The 22,015-nt window shown below is 33.3% G+C and overlaps 1 protein-coding gene across 1 annotated transcript in view; it reads left to right on the top strand.

Moving 5' to 3' along the window:
- The window catches only part of LOC149484788 (kelch-like ECH-associated protein 1B), a 35,617-nt gene that overhangs the window by 12,169 nt on the left and 1,433 nt on the right, over positions 1–22,015 (top strand). The window contains exons 3-12 of the mRNA XM_089701054.1: positions 5,835–5,948; positions 6,303–6,467; positions 7,720–7,869; positions 9,763–9,879; positions 14,992–15,153; positions 17,940–18,131; positions 19,640–19,771; positions 20,202–20,281; positions 20,606–20,811; positions 21,057–21,233. Of these exons, the coding sequence (XP_089557180.1) occupies positions 5,835–5,948; positions 6,303–6,467; positions 7,720–7,869; positions 9,763–9,879; positions 14,992–15,153; positions 17,940–18,131; positions 19,640–19,771; positions 20,202–20,281; positions 20,606–20,811; positions 21,057–21,233 (1,495 nt within the window). The remainder of the gene's footprint in view (positions 1–5,834; positions 5,949–6,302; positions 6,468–7,719; positions 7,870–9,762; positions 9,880–14,991; positions 15,154–17,939; positions 18,132–19,639; positions 19,772–20,201; positions 20,282–20,605; positions 20,812–21,056; positions 21,234–22,015) is intronic.

The following is a 22,015-nucleotide window of genomic DNA, read 5'->3' as shown; positions in this document are numbered from 1 at the left end:
TCTAAATATGACTAGACAAAAAATGGGAAGGTTATACAGTGAAATAGCGTTTCAAAATGTTTCTTCAAATTAGAATTAATACACTACATAATGTTCATAGAGACTTAATTGTAGAGAATTAAAAAAACAGCACTACGCTTATTAAATTTTCGTATCTCGTCGGTGAGCCAAGGCCTTGTAATAAAATTAAAAGTGAACTTTTTTTTAACGTTGTGTAAAAAAGAAATCGTTGAATTGAGCTTCAAGCACTAGGGATTCCCCTGTCCCCGTGTTATCTTAAATTCGGCTAGTTCCATAGCACGCATTCAATTCGTAAAATGACTAGAGTCATATTATTGACAGAAAAATATTCGCCTGATAACGTTTTTAAAATGTATGATTTATTTATACATATAATACATATATGGCGTTGTGGCCATACGATTTATAGGTGATTATTTTGTTTAGAAGTACACCTATAGCACGCTTTTTAATATCGTAATAATAATATCTTTATCTTTATTGTTATATATTAAAGACAAACGTCAATAAATGCATTAGGTATACGATTTTAGATTAGATTAGATAAGCATAATGTTTAACTTTTTTTAAATATGATTTATTGAAAGGGTTAAGGATCAAGGGTAAATCTCTATAAAAAGAAAAAAATGTTGTGTGGTTTTATGAAACCACGGTAAAAGTGAAACTGTTCGAACGGTTCCGAACACTGCTTTGTGTAGCGCATGTCGCGTGTCGACTGTCGGTCGGCTGCCGAGTAGGTATACCTACTCGGCAGCCGCGATACACGCGACATGCGCTACACAGACCAAAAAGTTTGAGACGATGTAATAAAAGTTTCACTTTAAAAACAAACGACAAGGAATCTTATTGATTTAAAATTAAAATATATTAATAGATAGGAATATTGACTACCAATCTCTAAATTTTATTCCTATATTTTGCAAGCATTTGACCTAAATTCAATTGTTTATCTTACAGTTCAATAGTTCAAAGTACGTAATGTTTTGAAATATTCCATGCCATTGACATTCAATACTCAACAAGTACTATACAATGTAGGATAACTAGTGAAAAAAGATAAATAAAAACCGGTCAAGTGCGAGATTGGTTCTCGCGTACGAAAGATTCCGTACAAAAACAGCAAAAAAAAAAAGATGTTTGTATGAAATATTTAAAATTACAACACAACAATTAACACTTTTAAATCAAAATATTTAAAAAAGTGTTAATTGGTAAGGTAACTAGAGTGGTAATTGTCTAGGTATCACGGTTCATGAGATACAGCCTGTTGGCAGACAGACAGAGCCTTATTAATATCACAGAATAATAACTAATAGGGTATAGCGTAGTAGGTTTCCTTCTGAGTTTTGATACGGAACCCCAACCTACTAATATGAATAGGGCTCACTGTTGAGTCACAATTACGAATTCCATATTATTTTTCACACAGAGCTTTGCTGTAGTCATTAGCGGATTGGTGACAACCACAGGTGACAACCAATAGTGATATTTAAGAATAGAAACTATACAAAAACCTTATGCCGGCTGTACACACTCGCCGAGACACACCGAGACAGGCCGAGAACGAGTATGTACATGGTGCATTCGTCTTGTCTCGCACTCTCGTGTCTCGCCTCGGCTGTCTCGGTCGCTGGTCGGTTTTTTGCGCCCGAGTCAAAGGGTCTCGTTGAGTCTCGCGAGGAAAACGAGAGCGAGCATGTACACACTCGTTCAGTTAGTTGCTCGCTGACGTTATTTATGAACGCACGTGTTTCACTATGTGGTCTAATGAACGAGAATTACAGTTTTTGGAGTGCTATCAAACAGAACCTTTTTTATGGAACTTATTTTTTATGGATTTATTTTAAACTAGCTTTCCGCCCGCGGCTTCGCCCGCGTTTTCAAAGAAAAACCCGTTTCCGTAGGTTTCCGGGATAAAACTATCCTATGTCCTTTCTCGGGTATCAAAATATCTCTATACCAAATTTCATGCAAATTGGTTCAGTAGTTAAGGCGTGATCGAGTAACAGACAGACAGACAGAGTTACTTTCGCATTTATAATATTAGTATGGATTGGCCAGAAGGTTCTGCCACCAACTCAGCCAATTGATTTTCCATTTTACTTCTGAAATAAAGAAGCGTTTCTATTGATTCCTTAAAAATACAATAAAATACATTAACTATTCAGGAAGTTTTTATATTTATTTCCCTGTTTCTACTGCGGTGCATAGTAATCATCCACCATCTTCTTTTTCTCCATGGTTTGAGAATTTTTTTTTTATAGTAAATGTTTAAAAAATTATAATAGCTCACGGCACAAAGACAAATAGCAGCAGCTATTTCTACGTCCATTCTCGTGTAAGTCTTCAGTTCAAATGTTAGAACGAGTGTGCACAGGCATGCTCTCGACGAGAGTCTTTTCGGCCGAGGCTCTCGACGAGAGGCTCTCGACGAGTGTGTACAGCCGCGGTTACACTACATCCTTGTGCCAATCGTAAAATTTTATGTAGATATTAGGTATATACCAAAAACTGCGTCCCGCATGAGTTTTTTAATTTAATCTTAATCTTCCCATGGGAATATGAGTATAAAAAGTAGTATAAGTTACTCCTTATTACATCAACCAGCTATCTGTCACTGAAAATCCAATCAAAATCGATCGAGTCGTTCCAGGGATTAGCTGGAACAAACAAACAGATTTTATAATAAAATGCTACAGGTACTCCTATTTTACTATTGGTTTAGATAACTTGTTAACATATGCCTAAAACCTGAAGGATATAATATATTGTTTACTTCAGTTTTACAGTGACTGAATACGAATACAGTTTCAATAATTATATTTACATAGCAAGATAAGCGAGTTGTGTTGTTAACGAATGATTTACAAAACGCAAGCTATCATGACAAAGCACATTTGCTAAGCCACGTGTGGCGGTGTTGCTTTTATTTTAAATACATATATGCATGGTTTTTTATGACCTGGCGATAGGATCTGAAGCGTTCCAAGGTTAAAAGTAAAAATTAATTAATTTAACAGTTGTTATCGGGAATACGCGGAGTATCTGTATTCGGTGTTATGTAATTCATCAAATTTACCTTGTAATCTTGTAAAGACTGTCTAGACTCTAGTAGTAAGTAAATAAGAAGGTACACACAAAAACAAAGAACGAAAGTTTGTTTATTTGTTCGTTTGTCATCTTTCTTTACCGTCGCAACGGAGCGATTTTATGAAATCCAACGATGATCGATTTTTTGAAATCGATCCTGTTGTTCCTGTGATTTGCGCGTTCAAATAAACAAACAATCTCTTTAGCTTTATAACAATACTGTAGATATGGGTCATGTTATACTATGAAATTATATTTATTTGATTAGCAATAATTTATAACATTTATCGATTAGACTTGTAATCATAAGCGTAATCAATCAATTCATTAATTGCTCTGTAATTGGATTTAATAATTGGATCAGATTATCCACCTGTTTTATATTAGATATCTATTAAAATAGTTATGATTATAATAATATATTATAATGTTAAATTATGTAATGGAATATTATTAGAAATAATTAGTGTTTACTTATATTTTGTTGTGGGAGTCATTAAAAGAACAAGGAATCGAACATAAATACATCCGCTTAATTAAAAATGTTTACAGCCAGAGTACTGCGAGAATTCAATTAGAACAGACGGGTGAACCTTTCAGAGTAGGCAAAGGCGTACGACAAGGAGATCCCCTGTCACCGAAAATATTCTCGGCGGTACTAGAATCAATATTCAGACGTCTAGATTGGGAAAATCTTGGTATCAATGTGAACGGAGTCTTATTGACTCATTTGAGATTCGCAGATGATATTGTGCTATTTGCAAAATCTTCGGAAGTTATAACAAAAATGTTAAAGGAATTGGCAACGGAAAGCATGAAATTAGGATTAATACTGAACCCAGAAAAAACAAGAGTAATGACAAATGGAGAGAGAATTACCATAAACTTGGGAACCAACCAAATTGATTACACAGATGAATATATTTACCTGGGACAGCTAATAACAGACGATAATCAGATGTGCAAAGAAGTCGAAAGAAGAATAACTAATGCCTTTAATAGGTACTGGAGTTTGAAAGAGATTATGAAAGATAAAAATCTTCACGTGAATATTAAAAGTAAAATATTTAATACTTGTAAGTATACTACCAGTTCTCATGTCCGGCAGCCAAACCTGGTCCTTATCACAAAACGCGACTAGCAAACTCTCATCATGCCAATACGCAATGGAGAGGAGCATGCTACATGTGAAAAAATCAGGCCGACTGAGAAATCGAGCCATAAGAAGCAAAACGAAGGTCGTAGACATTACATGCAAAATTAGAAGGATGAAATGGCGGTGTGCAGGACACACGGTAAGAGGAAAAGATAAATGGAGCAAAACTATAACACAATGCCTATCCTAGAGAAGGTAAGAGGAAAAATTGGTAGACCGCAAAAAAGATGGGACGAAGAGCTAAGAAAAGTGGCTGGCGTCACATGGAACAGAGTGGCCCAAGAAAGACATGAGTGGAAACGGTTGGAGGAGGCCTTTGTCGACTGGCAAACAGATCTACAAAAAATAAGCAAAATTCAAATAAGAGACTAGATTAAGGTTTACATTAGATTTTGAATAAAAGGCTTTTTATTTTATTTATTTATATATTTTGTTAATTACGTAGATAAATTTGCAATATATGATATTTTTGCAATTTTGGTCCATAAACCAAAGTACTTTCAGTTATTGAATTTAGTAAAAACTATACTTATATCTATACTTAGACTAGACTAAATAACCCGGTGTACTTTTTCTATTATTTATGTTTCAAAAATAATTGTCCATTCCTTCTCGAGTTTTGGCGAGATAAATGAACAACATTTTTTATTAATATAATATAGAAGATTATAGTATACATATTGTTCTTATCGGATTGCATAAAAATAAATTACTAAGATTCTTTTTATTCTTTTAATTCATTTACGATTAAATTCATTCGCATACGTACTTACATAATGCATGCCTGCATACTAGGTACTTATAGGTACCTTCACGCTTGCATATTATAAATTATAATGCCTGTCTTACATAATTTGACAAGATAATAAATACAATTCTTTAGAAAAACTCGTAAGTAATCTTTTTATGCTATTATCTCAATTATCACGCAGCCATAAGTATCTCAAACATACAAACTTTATGCAAGTGCAATGAATGGCAATTCTTATACATATGTACAAAGAATTTATTTAAATGCCACATCATGGCATAGTAAATTTTAAGGTGGCTTATCAAATTATGATATGAGCAGATAAGTGAGATAGCATTAATTTCATATCGGAGTAGGCTATACTTTCGTCTCAATGTTTTTATATTATACCCTTCATATTATGATAAGGATGCGAGACGTAATTTTTGTTTTGTTAAGTTGATTTATATCACTCGTTTAGTAATTAATCAAGGCTTTCTGTTTGTGTGTAACTCTGTGTTTCGTATTTATTTCAATTACAACCAACTAACAAGCTGTTACTGAAATGAAGTCAAACGATGTAAAAAGCCGACAAGGAACTAATTGTTGCTCTTTGAAGCTCATTTTTAGAGGCCTAGCTCTAAACATAAAATTTTGAACATTGTCTTATGTTCTCTATGTAGGTATTACTAGAAAAGTTTTATAAATGATGAATTATGTGTATAGGTTCCGATTATTCGTTAATCAGAATTTCTAAAAGCAATTATGCAAAATACGCGATATAATCTGTGGTTTTAAAAATATTTATAATTTAAAATATTTTATAAATTGCTACAGATGCTGTTCACGATGCGATCACACCACATGCTGACGGACGTCGTCCTGGAGGTCGGCAATGAATTGTTTCACGTACACAAAGTCGTATTGGCAGCTGGCAGCCCTTACTTTAAGGTATGTATTTTGTACAATACGTTCAGCTCATGGAAGGCTCTTCTTTAATCATTTTAAATTGTGCTTGGTTCCAAGTAAATAATTTTTGAATTGTATAATATTCGATATATTGATTGGTCCTCGACTTCGCTCCATGTGGCAAGTCTAACCAGATGCAGTCACATTTTTGTGTGAAACGTAAGCAAATCTTCATCTATCGTATCTTAAGTGATTATAACCAAGTATTATGGTAAATTTTATACTTTTTTATTTTTCTTATTCTATTTTTAAATTTGTAATTGTGACGTATTTTTGTAGTTTAAATGGAAATTATCTATCTTTCTTTTTAAAATTGACTATAACCTTTGTCACCAGGCAATGTTCACGAGTGGTCTAAAAGAGTGTGAAATGTCACGTGTCCGCTTACAAGGCGTGTGTCCCTCGGCCATGGCGTGGCTCGTATACTTCATGTACACGGGCAAAGTTAGGATTACCGAGGTCACCGTGTGCCAACTCTTACCGGCGGCTACTATGTTCCAGGTAAATATTTAATTGGTATTTTTCCGTACTGATAGGTTTAAATAGGTGTGTGGTGTGTTTAGGTGTGTCCCTTAGACACATAGAACTGAAAGAATAGAGTAAATTCGATCTCTCTGTGCCACGGGTGGCCGAGTTGGTCAGGCATCCGCTCTGGATTGGTGTGAAAGGATGCGGGTTCGAGTCCCGCCTCGTGATCAAATTTCTTCTATTCTTTATAAATGTATATTTACGTTCAAATATTTTTAAGGATAAATAAATGATATCGTGCCGGGATTCGAACCCTCGTCTTCCGCCTTATCGGGGTGACGCCTGAACTCTCGGCCACCCGTGATCCCGCCAGAGCAATCGAATTTAATTGATTGAATAAGTTTTTTTTGTAATAGGAGCTAGATTTTTTTATGCGAATGAGCATCTATGTTAGGTTTTTTTTATTAGCAAAATTATAATATTATGTGATATCGGTTTTTCATTATCGGTTAATGATAGTGAACTTTAGTAATTATAGATAATTTTAATTGGACAATCATTCCGTGTGTACTTTTTTTGAATTGATACGATATGGTAATAACACCAGTTCGTAGTTCCTATTCATATTTTCAATATAAAAAAATATTTTATTGAATGCGAATCGCATAAAAATTTATAATTTTTTCCTCATAACGAATTGTTTCTTAAAATTGTGTGCGTCATCTACAGAAAGTAATTAAATATTTGTATACTTATACTAGCATGTCGTCATTTGGATACCTACTAGTATCTGCATACAAATATTTATTTACTTTAATCAGCAAATATTGTGGCGCAAAAATAGGGTAAATCATTCATAAAATGATTCACCGAATTATTGTGTATAAAAATATGTACAAAGGTCTACTTTACGATGCTGTTACTAAAACATGATTTTTTTATCAAAGGAGGAAATAAGATACTATATTATTTCATTATGCCGTAGCATTCTGAAATTCATACATAGTATCTATGCGGTGCGAAAAAGGCTATCACGATTCTTATAAAAAATATAACAATTTTAAATTCCAATATAGTTTAAATTCCATCAAGGTATATTATATTTTTAACCCAGTATTATTAAGTATCTGTTGACTTCTTTAACATTATCTCTTTCCAATCTTAAAATGCTGTTTAATATTATCCTGTAACTTCAACACAATAGCGTTATACTTCGCACTATTCCAATATATGCCCTTTGGTAATAGTGTATCAAGGGACATTATATTGCAGTCATATGCCGCAGATATCAAATGTCATAGACGCCTGTTGCGCCTTCCTCGAGCGCCAACTGGACCCGTCCAACGCGATCGGCATCGCCAACTTCGCTGAACAACACGGCTGCATAGACTTGAAGATTAAAGCCAACCAGTTTATTGAGAGGAATTTTATACAAGTAAGTTTGTTGATAATTGATATAGCTCTTTTTGACAAAATGTGTGTGAATTTTTGACAATTTTTTGTGACTTTCCTCTTTTATTATGTCAAAGGTAGACTGGTAGAGAAATAATCGATAATAGTGATTACATGATTCAGTTTCAATCTATACTAATATTATAAAGAGGAAAGGTTTGATTTTTTGTTTGTTTGTTTGTATGAATTGAATAGGCTCCGAAACTACTTGGCAGATTTGAAAAATTCTTTCACTGTTGGAAAGCTACATCATTTCTGAGTGACATAGGCTAGGTTTTATCCCGGAAATCCCACGGGAACGGGAACTATGCGGGTTTTTTTTTGAAAACGCGGGCGAAGCCGCAGGCGGAAAGCTAGTATTGAATATTTTTCGACTTAAATGTTACGTATTGGCAACTAGTTATTATTCTGTGGTACTGGGTAGAAATTTATGACGAAAGAAATTTTTATTATATTGTTATATGTTCTGATTCAGTCAGAAGTTACTTTTGATAGGATTGTAGTGTGTTCATATGTATAACAGGAATTGCTATAGCTTTTGGTGTATGTCAATTTTAAAATATCATTCCCACATACATATTAGTAAATCTAATGAGTCATTTGGAACTTTGTACTATCTCACTGATATTAAATCTGATGATATTATTTTTCCAAATCGTAATCTACTATAAGTCTAGATGATTCAGTACTTCTATGTTATTATCTTTTTTTTATGTAAAATTCATCCAAAGGAAAAAATCTTGATAAAATCGCAATAATATCTAAAACCGGATTGTAAAAGTGCTGTGTCACTTACGAACGTATGGGCTTACATTTCCATTTATATTCATGAATGTCTTTGTCAAATGCCTGTTGCATCAACAACAGTATACATTTTATTTAAACATAATTTAATCAATATGATAACTCGATGATAAAAGCAAGCATTTGTAATGCTATGTATAGGTACGTTTAATTCGTGACATTATTTTATTTGGTTTGATAAAAATAATATTATGAAATAACTAATCTTGTAGGTACCGATGAATATGTAATATTGTGATAAACGATAAACGCTTTTCGATGGCAAACAAGATTGTACTGAAACAAAAAGATTAAAAGTTATCGTTACTTTTGGTATGTTGATAATGTCGTCGCAGATATTATATGCCTAATCACAACATAGTATAAAACAAAGTCGCTTCCCTTTATTTGTCGGTCTATATCACTATATGTATGCATAGACCTGCACGACTACTCAACGGATTTTTAATTTTTATGCAATTTTTTTTAATATAGATAAAGTAGTTCACGAGGAAGGTTAAATATAATTAAATTAAAGTTTAAAATAAAGCGAACGAAACCGCGGGCTGAAAGCTTTACATGATAATAATTAGGTAATAAATAAATTAACATACTATTGTCTTCGCATTACTATTCTAACTATAAAGTAATATGGGGCATTACTGCAATACCTTTACGCGGGAAATCGCGAGTCACGATTCCAATTTCTGATGCGTTTTATCCTCTTGACATTGTATCGTGTACAAAAGGGGGGGAAAGATGATCTTGTAAAATTTGAATACCTATTTTATTTTATTATTAGTACCTACAGATTAAAATTATTAACTGACTTCGCAAAAAGAGGTCGATATTTCGATTTTCGACGCATATTGTCTACTTGTTATATTGTGTTGAAAATAGAGACACTTCATAAAATAGGGAAATAGGCTTGTTTACTGTTTATTTATTTTCACAAAAATTGGATGGAAATGAAAATTTATTTAATTAAAAATATACACCAAAATTTTATGTTCTGAAGTACTTGTACATTACTGGTTTATATTTTGAAAACTGGTTTAATATTATTATATTTTTTATTATTTTATTTTTCTAGGTATGCCAAGAAGAAGAATTTCTTCAATTAACTGCGCCAGAATTGATATGCCTCATACGGAAAGATGAACTCAATGTTCGAGAGGAGAGAGAAGTTTACAATGCTGTGTTGAGTTGGGTGAGATTTTGTGTTTTAATAAAAAGTTTGTAAATATAATATTAAGATAAATTGTAGAGAAAAAATATTTTTAACTTATAGAACAAAATTAAACATTATAGGAAGATCTCTTTCAAACCGTGAACCTAATCGAACATTTTAAATTATATTTATTACGTGTTAAGCATAATAAAATAATAAAACTTTGATAAAATTATTTTTCTTACGTGTACATAATTATAAAGGTTTTTAAGGAAAAGATAAATTTACTTATTATACATTTTTTAGGAATATAAAAACTATTTCTTGTAATTATTCAACTGAGCTATGTAAGATAAATCCTATAAATTTGCATCGCGAAATGACTGTGCAGTATTTCACTGTATATTATGTATTTATATTACGATTTCAAATAACAATAAACAATATCAATTCGCCCAAATAAACCTTATCTACTTTATTTATAACTAGCTTCCGCCCGCGGCTTCGCCTGCGGGGTGTTTTTTCGCAATAAAAGGTAGCCTATGTTATAATGGGTAAGGCAAAACAATTTTGTATAATATGTATATAGGTCAATTGGCCTATCATACTATGTATATTTAAAAATAACAAATTTATAATAATGCTAAACTAAGAGTAAATAACGCCTTTAAAACGACGTGCGCAAACAACGACGCGAGTAGTCTAACAATATGTAGCGTGGTATTTTATTTTTTGTTTAGGCACCAGTTTTCCTCAATCGTCACAGGCTATATTTGAAATAAAAGAATATCCTGTTTGTACGTAAACGTTGCCAGTTTTGTTTATGAAAACCTGCTCCCGAACCATGATGTCTTAAAGCAGTTTTAATTCCAGTATGTAAAAATGACAGCGCTTTATGGGTCGCCTAGCGCCATCACTTTACCACGCTGGAAATATTACTGTTATAAGATATGGTTACACCCCTTGCATTTGTGAAGCGTCATTGAATATCTGCAATTCATTGTTAAACTGCGTTTCTATTGTTAGGTATTGGTATTCAGACGTATAAATGTCACGCTATCTCTTTTTTTACCTTTGTGTATGAGGAAAATGTATTATTTTATGTTATCTTTCAGTTAACACCACCTGTTGTTTCCAGCAGTTATTGAATATGTATTTCAAGTTTTAGATACTTTGCCTTGTCTTGTCATTTTTCATGTAGTTATAGTGACAGAAGAAGGCACGATTTTATATTAACATTATTTTTAACACTACTGTTACATAAATGTTACAATACTATTATTGTATTATGTGTGATATAGGTCTACCAGAATCTGATGGCATATTTATATTTAAGAAATAAAAGATTTTTATGTGGCAACTTATTTGACAACTATCAAATTGGATGTCAAATTATTTGTCTTTTTTGCAGTTGATGAATAATTTTTAGGATTTTGTCTAAAAAATCTTTGAAAATGTCGAAAAAGCCGTTGCGATCACAAGCAAGAGGTGTTGTTTATAATGTGTATGGAAAAACATTCGATGAAGAAGGGTCAAACACATCACAATTTTCAATTTTGAAGATTTTATTGGTAAATTGGACTCACCCGTTTTGATACTATAAATTAAAAAATATTATATGTAGGTAACTATAATATTGTTTGTTGATTAGAATATAATTTATGAAAACTTATTACAGGAGTTTCTAATACGGCTATTCGTCAAGTCCAAGCTGTCCAAGTCAATTTTATAATGTGTGTCTGTTAATACTTACGAAAATAAACATAATTTTATTTTATTTTTATTTTATTTTATAAAAAATTATAAGCAGTTTTGATCTACATTATCATTATATCGATATTTTCACATGGCATACTGGTAATGAATATACAAATATAGGTATGTGTAAATAATAATATGTATTACCTGTATAAAAGTAATTTGTATAATTGTATATTATAGATGTAAGTATGTACCTACATAATATTAAGTGGATATCTCATTATTAAGTACAGTATTGTCCACTTATGTTATGTGAGTAATGATATTGAGGACAAAATAAAAAATAAGCAGTATCAAGATAGTTCAGTCCATTTTCCCTAGGGTTGCACACTCAAAATTTTGATTTCCCTAATTGCCATCAGATTCTGGTTTACCTGATATAACATAGTTCTAAATTTATTCCTATCATTGCGATGGATCTATCAAACTAGTATCTATAGATACTGAAGAATATTCACATAAAGATCGAATACAGAAATTAAATTTTATTTAATAGGAATTATTAATAAATAGTAATATGACTTTATTAAATAAGGAAATGGTAACCACCATGATGACCTATGCAGTATTATTTCCAACGTGCGAAGGTGATGCTGCTAGACGAACCATATAGCTCTGTCTTTTTTCCGCACTGGAATTCCCAACAGTTCAAGTACAAATAAAAATTATATGAGTCATAATAATATTTGAAAAATGATTTAAATAGTTGATGTTTTCTAGTATTTTTTGTGATAGCGTATTTTTTCCTATACACAATTATTATCGATTCATTATTTATTAATGAAAAAAAATTTCGTTTTTATCGTAAATAATAAACAACAGCTGTAGTGTGTTATCAGTGTTACCATTATTTTTAAGGCTGTTTATATAAATGAAAATAATTGCGTATTTACTTTTTATTATAAAGAGACGATGAGAAGATAATTTATTGCTTGAGACGCATGATGTTAATCTAATCTAAACACATATGATTTTGTTTATTTGTACAGACTATAGATAATAAAGACTGAACACGTCAAACATATGAGTCAACTATTGGCTGACAATATTTCCCCATCCATACGCAGAGACAGAATGACATGACGAAAGAATGATACAAATACGTCACGGATTCGCGTAAACATTTAAATCTAGGTCCATTTTGATTCATTTATTATACATATAGTGACATCACACTGCTCAGTATATAATTTCAAAGTCAAAACCTACCATTTATACTTTAAAAATTGGTTGTCTGTAAAGTCGGTTTACTGACGATAGTTGAACGTGACAACATTCCGCGCTCTCGCTTGCACTTCAAGCCTTACATGGAACGCCTCAGAGCGAGGTAACGCCGCATGAGTCATGTTTTTCGTGCGTGCAGCCGGCGCTATCGAATTATAAGACGTTGTCACGTCAAAAATATATCAAGACATTAAATTAAAGTCGAATTAAAAATATTGTATACATGTCCAATTAAAAATATTGCATTTTTTCTAAAGAACACTATAAAAATTAGCAACGTTTTCCTATAGGCACTGACTGATAATAATATAGTACACGCGTCATCAAAACACGTCTTATCATGGCAAATTGTAAATTAGCTAGTGCTAACTCATTTAATAAACATAGGCAATTCTTCTGAGAAATAATGTTTATAATACAGTATCTCGGGAGAATACGCATGTACGCATTTTTCCGGTTAAGTACAGTCATAATATGTATATGACAATCTTATAAGTTTTGGACTATGGACTAATTAAGGGACAGGTTAAACTAATAATGATTGTGTAAGTAAAACTGTACCTACCTCTTATATTTTTATGTCTCACAAAATCAATATTTAGATCAAAGTTGATCGTAGGTCAATTTCTAGTAAAAGTTAATATAATTGATTGTTTAATTATTACGTGATCTGCTGACTCAATAATCGTGACTAAACATAACTCCAATAATAAACCGAATCATCATAAAAACTTTAGGAAATAATTACGTACGCTCATCGTCTTATCATCGTATAATATGATTGACTTGGTAGATAAGTGTCACGTACGATAATATTCAAAACACACTACCTAAAAGTAATTCATATATTTTTTGTTGCAATTAATATTCCGGGCAAAATACATATTAGGGAGCGTCCATAAATTACGTGAGGTGTTTTTGTCCATTTTTTGACCCTCCCTCCCCCTCTAGTGAGATATCATGAGATTTTATTGAACCCCCTCCCCCATCCCCCCATCTCACATGAGATTTTTCAAAATGTGGGTTTGTAAAAAGAAAAAAAAATTGCTTCGTGCTTTTGTTTACGACTAGTTAAAAATAGTAATTAATATTGCTGAAAGTTATAATAATTGCCGATTTTTCAATGCTTGGATAAAACTTATCCGTCCAATAAAGTATTACAAGATACATAATATTAAAATGTCACGTAAACTGTCAAATACGGGCAATTAGAATATGTTTTTAAAATGGTAGAATATGTTTTTAAAATGGTAGTTTTATACATTATTCCACGAATAAGCATTGAAAAATCGGCCCTTAGTGTTCAAGGTAACAATAGAATATTTAAATCTTAACCGTAACATTAAAATCTTAAGCATGATATTTGGATTAAAATTAAATGTACCAAAAGAGTATAATTTGCTTTGTTTCAATTTAAAAAAAATTGCGTGATATTTGCCGACACCCCCCCTCTCCCCAACGTAAGGTTAGATGAGATTTTACTCGACCCCCTCCCCCCCCCTAAAACAACTCACGTAATTTATGGACGCCTCCTAACGGAATCGTCACTAAACTAAACCTCAGACATTGAGAAAAAGTACCATAAAGTATTCAAGTATTCAGACTGCGAAAGTCTACATTTGCAATTAAAATATTTTATTATTTTTAGACAGACAATAATTTGACTCCACAGAAAAAAAACAAGTCAAGGAAAAACTAAATAACTGGATCAAACCAGGACAAAACGGGCAACATCTGAGTCATGGTCCTTTACCGTCTCTTGTAAACTCACGATTTAATCCCTTGGGTTTTATCGCAAATCGTATCTAAACAAGCAGACATGTCCACAGAAACAAATTATGTCCCAAAATAGACCGCTTGAGCTTCTCTTGTACTCTAATTGGCAAAATAAAAAAAAACTATTATCAAACATCACTAAGTAGAGCATATTATGCGGAAAATTGACATGATTTTAAAAGAGCAGTTATATAGACTTATTATATAGTCTTCTCCTTTAAGGTCTTCTCTGTAGAAACTGCTTCGGAACCGGATAATATGTGCCAAATGCCCAAGGCGTTACTACAATTCAATACTGTTTTTAGAAGTGCAATTGAATAAATACATATTTAAGTTTAAAACCTTTTCTTAGTCAAATCGATCACAAATAATAACATTTAATATTTACAGGTAAAATACGACGAGGACAAAAGGTATCCCCGTATGGAGCACATCCTCCAAGCGGTGCGGTGTCAGTACTTGACGCCGAGCTTTCTCAAGGAGCAAATGAGCACGTGCACGGTGCTCAAGAAAGTGCCCGCCTGCAGGGAATACCTTGCTAAAATATTTCAGGTAAGAACTCCAAGGTTATTTTGGAATTAAATTTAAGATTTTTAGTAAAGGAGAAAAGACAATTTTTCACAGATGTAAGAACAATTTTGCACTATACGGTTTATTTAGCGGTTTTATCTTACATTTATTGACATTTTTGTAAGATTCTAATGTTTAGAATCTAATCTATAAGATACTACTAAATAGACTATAGATAATATATATCAGTATCCGCCTATCCTGGATATAATCCTCTATTAATTAGTGGAAGGTTACACGTGATTTGATTCACCATCTTTATGACTATTACCTTTGCTATTACAGAAGAAGGAGGTTCTAATTTCGATTGTTTATTTTTTGTTTTGATACTCTTATCGAGTAAGTCCATTGGTTTTCAACCTATTGAGGTGATTCTTTTTGAGTTTCATAAGTAATTAGTGTAATTTTATCCTTATTAATTTTGATCCTTTTTTTTATATAAAATTTACTTGCTGTAATCTTTACTAATATTATGTTAGCAGTATATTATTATTAGTCTGTGATGTTAGTGAAACCGCGGAGTGCAGCTAGTATGTTATACCTCTACAATAAGAGAATTGATCTGAATATATTATTATACACTTATATTATTAAATCACGATAATATAATAAATAATATGTGATGACCCATTTTATGTCTGTTATTATAATTGTTTGTTTCTTGTTACATACATAAACTTTTTTTGAGTTCAATAACGGTCAAGCGCTTTCGTATCATACATGTGTTAGATTCAAAACATAGAGTCATAAATAAATAATAAAAAAATAAATACTTACACTTTATTTAGCAGTGTATGCTATGATAGTACTGTCATACTCAGTGCAAAGTACAAACAGATATATATAAAACTAATCTTATCCTATTTTTTATCGCGTGTAAAATAACAATAATACACTGTCTTGTCATAATTATTGTAACAAGGACTTTTTTAAATTGCATAAACTTTATCACTGTATATATGAATATTACTATTAAAAATATATTATGATGATATATGTATTAAACACGGTTATTGCTTCAAACAGACGTTCGTTTATTTGTCATTTTGAAATAGTTACACATACATTCCATGTAATAGATGGCGCCACAACTCTTATTTTGTTACTAAGTACTAACTCAATTTACAATAATATGAAGCTCATTCCAAATGATCTTTGGCTTTTAATCGATCACTATCAAGTTGGGACCGTCAATGAAAATACGCACTCTCTTTACGGGAAAATTATTTACTACTAATCTTACGGATTGTTTTAAGGACTCCAAATTATTATAACGTCTAGGCTATGCCATACTGTCTTAAACTGACTATAAATTATGCGTATTAAGATCGAGGCGGAGGATGGTCACTTTAGCTCTTCATCTTTTCAAAAAATAATAACACCCATAATCAATGTTAAATATTAATAGATAATCTAAAATATGATAACAGAATGGGATATATTTTATATTAATTTGTTCTTCATTTATTTTTAAATAATTTATTACATAACGTGTAATATATTTACATTACCATAATCTTAATGAGCGTATAAAAAAAATACGATTGTATTGTTTCGATAATTTGCATTTTTAATAAATATAAGATACCTACAATGATAGTGCAAAAATTAGAGCGCGGGAGCAAACAAATGTCGACTTTATTGAAAGAATACAAAAATTCATGTATCCTTCATGAAGTGATTATACAGGGTGTCCCACTATTGGTATACTAAGCGCGAAGGGCCATGTAGTTTTGCGTACACTGATCACGTAAAAAATACTTAAACAACAAAATTACGTCAAAAATTTTTTGCTATATTTTTCCTGAAAATCCATGTTTTCTTCTCTAGCTTCGCGCAGCCGGCATATACCGCTAATCTAATGTGAGCATTTTGTCTATGAAAACATAATCTTAAACGATAACTCACGTGCTAGTGGCAAAGTTGGGCGGGTTGCTTGTTATGGGTGTACAACATAGAGTTTTAAGAATTTATCTATTTGAATAAAAATTCGTCTGGAATTTTATAAGTATTTTTTACATACTCAGCGTATGCAAAACTATAACCTCCTTTGAGCTTAGTATACCAACAGTGGGACACCCTGTATATAGTATGAAGTGATATTATTATTGTGTATGTGTTAATAAAAAAATAAAGAAGGAATTCCCAAAATCATGATGTAGAGATAAGGAAAAGTGCTATCTAGAGTAAAATAATATTTATTATTGAAAAGTTTACAAGATCAGGGTTTGGTTTCCAATTAATCATATTTAAGTTTATTTTCGGAATTTCACGTTTTTAATATTTAAGAGTAATATTGTACCAAATTTATTGATATCGAGCATAAATATTAGCGTATCCTTGATATTTATTTGTACAATACACAGAGGTGATCAAACTTTTACCTGACGCGACTCAACATGACTAAGCACTTATAACTGTTCAAAATTTGCTTCTTATGGCTGAAGTAAAGTAATAAAACCACCTGTAGATATTCGTGGAGGCGCACTTTCGTGATGAATTTATAGATTATATGAAGTGTGACGTATAGCATACTGCGAAAATTAATTATACATATAAAATGGCAACCGTACGTATCTCTATCGTTATTTATGTAAACCGTAGACAATTTAAATTTGAATTATTAACGAGTACTAACATAACCCCTCAATATGGACGTGGCATTATTCTTTCAACATTGTACTTTTTTAAAATAAAAACGAAAAATAAAAATAGTCCAATACATTGGTATTGGACTAGCCTAAACTAATATTTACATATATTTTCAGGATCTGACGTTACACAAGAAATTAGTAGTAAAAGAGCGGAGGCCGAACACGCCGCGAATAATATATGTGGCTGGGGGATACTTCAGGCATTCTATAGATGTGTTCGAAGCTTTTAATTTGGATGACAACTGTTGGACGACGTTGCCAAGACTCACTGTGCCTAGATCTGGATTGGGAGCCGTGTTTTTAAAGGTATTTTCCTTATATAGTTGTAAATTTTTCAGTTGTTTTTTTTATATATTGAGGCATCTGGGTAAAAGGATTTATTCTTGGATTGGACAAGCAATGCTGCAATGCTTTAAAGTGTAAGGCTTCCTGTAAGACATGTATGTAATGATGATGACGCGGCACCGGGCACGTGTTTATCAGTCATAATGATATATCATTGTTATAATGAAAATGGAAATGAAAAATTATTTATTTTAGCAAAATACACAATAACAATCGTTGTTATAGAAATAATCGGCTTATACTTAATGTCAAAAGATAGATACCTAATACATTCAGTCAAAAGCTTCCCTTCTACTTGTACCGTAGGAAGCATACAATTGGTATGAGTTCATCTGAAAAAAGTCTTATTAGATTATTGTCTTTTGTATCTCATGTTCATACATAACGATTGAACAAATTCGTAACAATCTTCTAACTGAAAACATAACCTTTTGCGATAGTTTCGAAGGACGTAAATGTCTAATGTTTTCAAGCAATTCTAATATCGTAATAAAATTATCTAAAAATAAATTTTAGTACGTGACCAAGTCTGCCTCACTGTTGTTTTTAAGCGGCTTTTGTTTTATCACATTGCGCTAATGCAAAGGGAATACTGATAAACTTACACATATTATCATGATCGAATTGCACGTTGACCGGAAGTTCACAGATTACGCAAACGTGCTGACAAATAATGACATTGTAAAATGTGTGTAAATATTATTATTAGATACACGTATCTACTGTGAAAAACCTGAAATTTTTGTATCAAAATTATGTATATTTACGTTACAATATAAGTAAAGCTGTGCTATTAATCACAACACATAAATATTCATGTGTTACATTATTAGGTGATTAACTAAATTCCGATACATGAAAATGTCGTGTCATTTTAGAAACATAATTCAAATTAGTTTGTTTTGTAATCCATTTATTCTAATGCCGATACACTAAATTAAATAAAAATTATTAATTATAATTGTTACAATAACCGTAAATTAAAATAAAATGCCTAAAAAATGTATATGTATTTTTAAAAATTTAAGGGTGGATATTAGTTGCATTGTAATAATCGAGACACAATTCGTACTGTTACGGGAGGTGAAATAAACCTCTTTTTAAAAAAAAGATTTTATTATTAAAACTTGATTTAAAACACAATAATTGATTTTAGAGAATTAATACACAGACTTATATGGATTTGCCGGCAACCGTACCCTGAGGGTGTTGGATGTAGACTAACTGGACGTGGGACGCATAGGAATGATGGCGGGAAAGGAATGTGCTGACAGAATAGTTTAGGGATGGCTGTATGCATTAGTGCATACAGTCTTGGAATATAACAGTACGAATGCGCCACGTTTTCGAGAAAGGCGGAATTTTACAGGAATCCACAGCTAAATATGTTCTGATAGAAATAAGGGACAACTATTCACCCACAAAACATACATAATAACAAAACAATTATATTATAATATTATATTCAGGGATTTTTCTACGCGGTGGGGGGACGCAACACATCGCCCGGCTCGTCGTACGACAGCGACTGGGTGGATGTGTACAACCCCGCTACGGAGCGCTGGCGACCATGTAGCCCCATGTCCACCCCTAGGCATAGGGTGAGTTTTCATTTAAATTTAACTGGACTATAAACTAGAATTAATAAAATTATTTTTTGTATCGATTTTTAACTCGCATCAAATGTCTTAACAAAGTTTTACTGATTCTTTAAAAAATAGTGAAAATATGAAGTATATTTTTTCTTACAGAATTTTAGAATTATTTTTTATTTTCTCTTTACTTTAATATTTAGTAAAGAGATATATTTTTTCTATAAGAAAGAATATATCTCTGCCGTCGCACATTAACTAAAAAGACTAGCTATAGTAGCCACTATAGGGCGTACATAAGAGCTAGTGTAGCCTGAACATAATAAGAAATGCAGTCACCGAAAAAACAAAGCTATTATTATGTTTTAGCTGAATCGAAAATTTCCAATTTTATCGCGACAAACAAACACTAATTTATTTAGATTACTATCCTTTCCAGGTAGGTGTCGCAGTGATGGATGGTTTGCTGTACGCTGTGGGGGGTTCTGCTGGATCTGAATATCATAAGTCTGTCGAATGGTTCGTATTTTTTCTGTAGTGCAATATTAAAATCGAAAATAAAGAGTTTTTTTGTCAGTTTGTTAGTGCTTTTCATGCACTTTGGTGTTTATGCCAAATATTACGGTAAAATTCATATGTTGTATGTGAAAGTTATATAAGGATGGAAGTTTATTACCATTTCTCGCAAAACTTGATTGAATTTCCATAACGTTTTGTATGGATATAGATTATAGTATGTTTTATTTATTAGCATTTAGCACATACAACGCGAATGCTCCAATTATTAATTATTTTCAAAGATAGTATCTTTGTTATACATTCAAAACGTTCTATAATCTCCAGTTACGACCCAGAAAAAGACGCGTGGACGTACGTAGCGTCAATGGGCAGTGCGCGTCTGGGCGTGGGCGTGGCCGTAGTCAACCGGCTGTTATACGCAGTGGGCGGGTTTGATGGCGCGAGGCGAGTGCGCTCTGTGGAGTGTTACCACCCGGAGAATAACTGCTGGACTGAAGTGGCTCCTATGAGCGTGGCTAGGAGCGGTGCGGGTGCGTATTGTAGGGGGGGGGGGGGGAATTAAACAAACATCTCTCGTGTATAAAATGAATACATAATTGAATTGCCAGCCAACAACACACCATTAATATTGTGCCTAAATAAAACACAATAATTTTATAATTCAATTTGTAATATTTTTTAATAACGATTAATCCAATAGTGGTTAATAGTTTGTGAAAAGTTTTTCTCACATTTTGCTTGTTTTTCGAGCCATTAGATGTGTAATTTTTACCAGGCGTGGCAGCCCTGAACCAGTACATCTACGTGGTGGGCGGGTACGACGGCACGCAGCAGCTGTCCGCGGTGGAGCGCTACGACACGGAGCGCGACGCGTGGGACAGCATCGCGCCCGTGCCCGTCGCTCGGTCCGCGCTCTCGCTCACCGTGCTGGACAACAAGCTGTACGCTATGGGTGAGTGGCCGTGCTGGACAACAAGCTGTACGCTATGGGTGAGTGGCCGTGCTGGACAACAAACTGTACGCTATGGGTGAGTGGCCGTGCTGGACAACAAGCTGTACGCTATGGGTGAGTGGCCGTGCTGGACAACAAGCTGTACGCTATGGGTGAGTGGCCGTGCTGGACAACAAGCTGTACGCTATGGGTGAGTGGCCGTGCTGTACAACAAGCTGTACGCTATGGGTGAGTGGCCGTGCTGTACAACAAGCTGTACGCTATGGGTGAGTGGCCGTGCTGGACAACAAGCTGTACGCTATGGGTGAGTGGCCGTGCTGTACAACAAGCTGTACGCTATGGGTGAGTGGCCGTGCTGGACAACAAGCTGTACGCTATGGGTGAGTGGCCGTGCTGTACAACAAGCTGTACGCTATGGGTGAGTAGCCGTGCTGTACAACAAGCTGTACGCTATGGGTGAGTGGCCGTGCTGGACAACAAGCTGTACGCTATGGGTGAGTGGCCGTGCTGTACAACAAGCTGTACGCTATGGGTGAGTGGCCGTGCTGGACAACAAGCTGTACGCTATGGGTGAGTGGCCGTGCTGGACAACAAGCTGTACGCTATGGGTGAGTGGCCGTGCTGTACAACAAGCTGTACGCTATGGGTGAGTGGCCGTGCTGTATAACAAACTGTACGCTATGGGTGAGTGGCCGTGCTGGACAACAAGCTGTACGCTATGGGTGAGTGGCCGTGCTGGACAACAAGCTGTACGCTATGGGTGAGTGACCGTGCTGGACAAC

This window comes from Colias philodice, chromosome 11, assembly GCF_061535455.1.
Source record: "Colias philodice isolate Cphi_HAF_F1 chromosome 11, ilColPhil1 Martin Lab GWU primary, whole genome shotgun sequence".
Taxonomy (NCBI): Eukaryota; Metazoa; Arthropoda; class Insecta; order Lepidoptera; family Pieridae; genus Colias; species Colias philodice.
The sequence above is the reverse complement of the archived record's forward strand: the minus strand, read 5'-3'. Positions and strand labels throughout refer to the sequence as shown.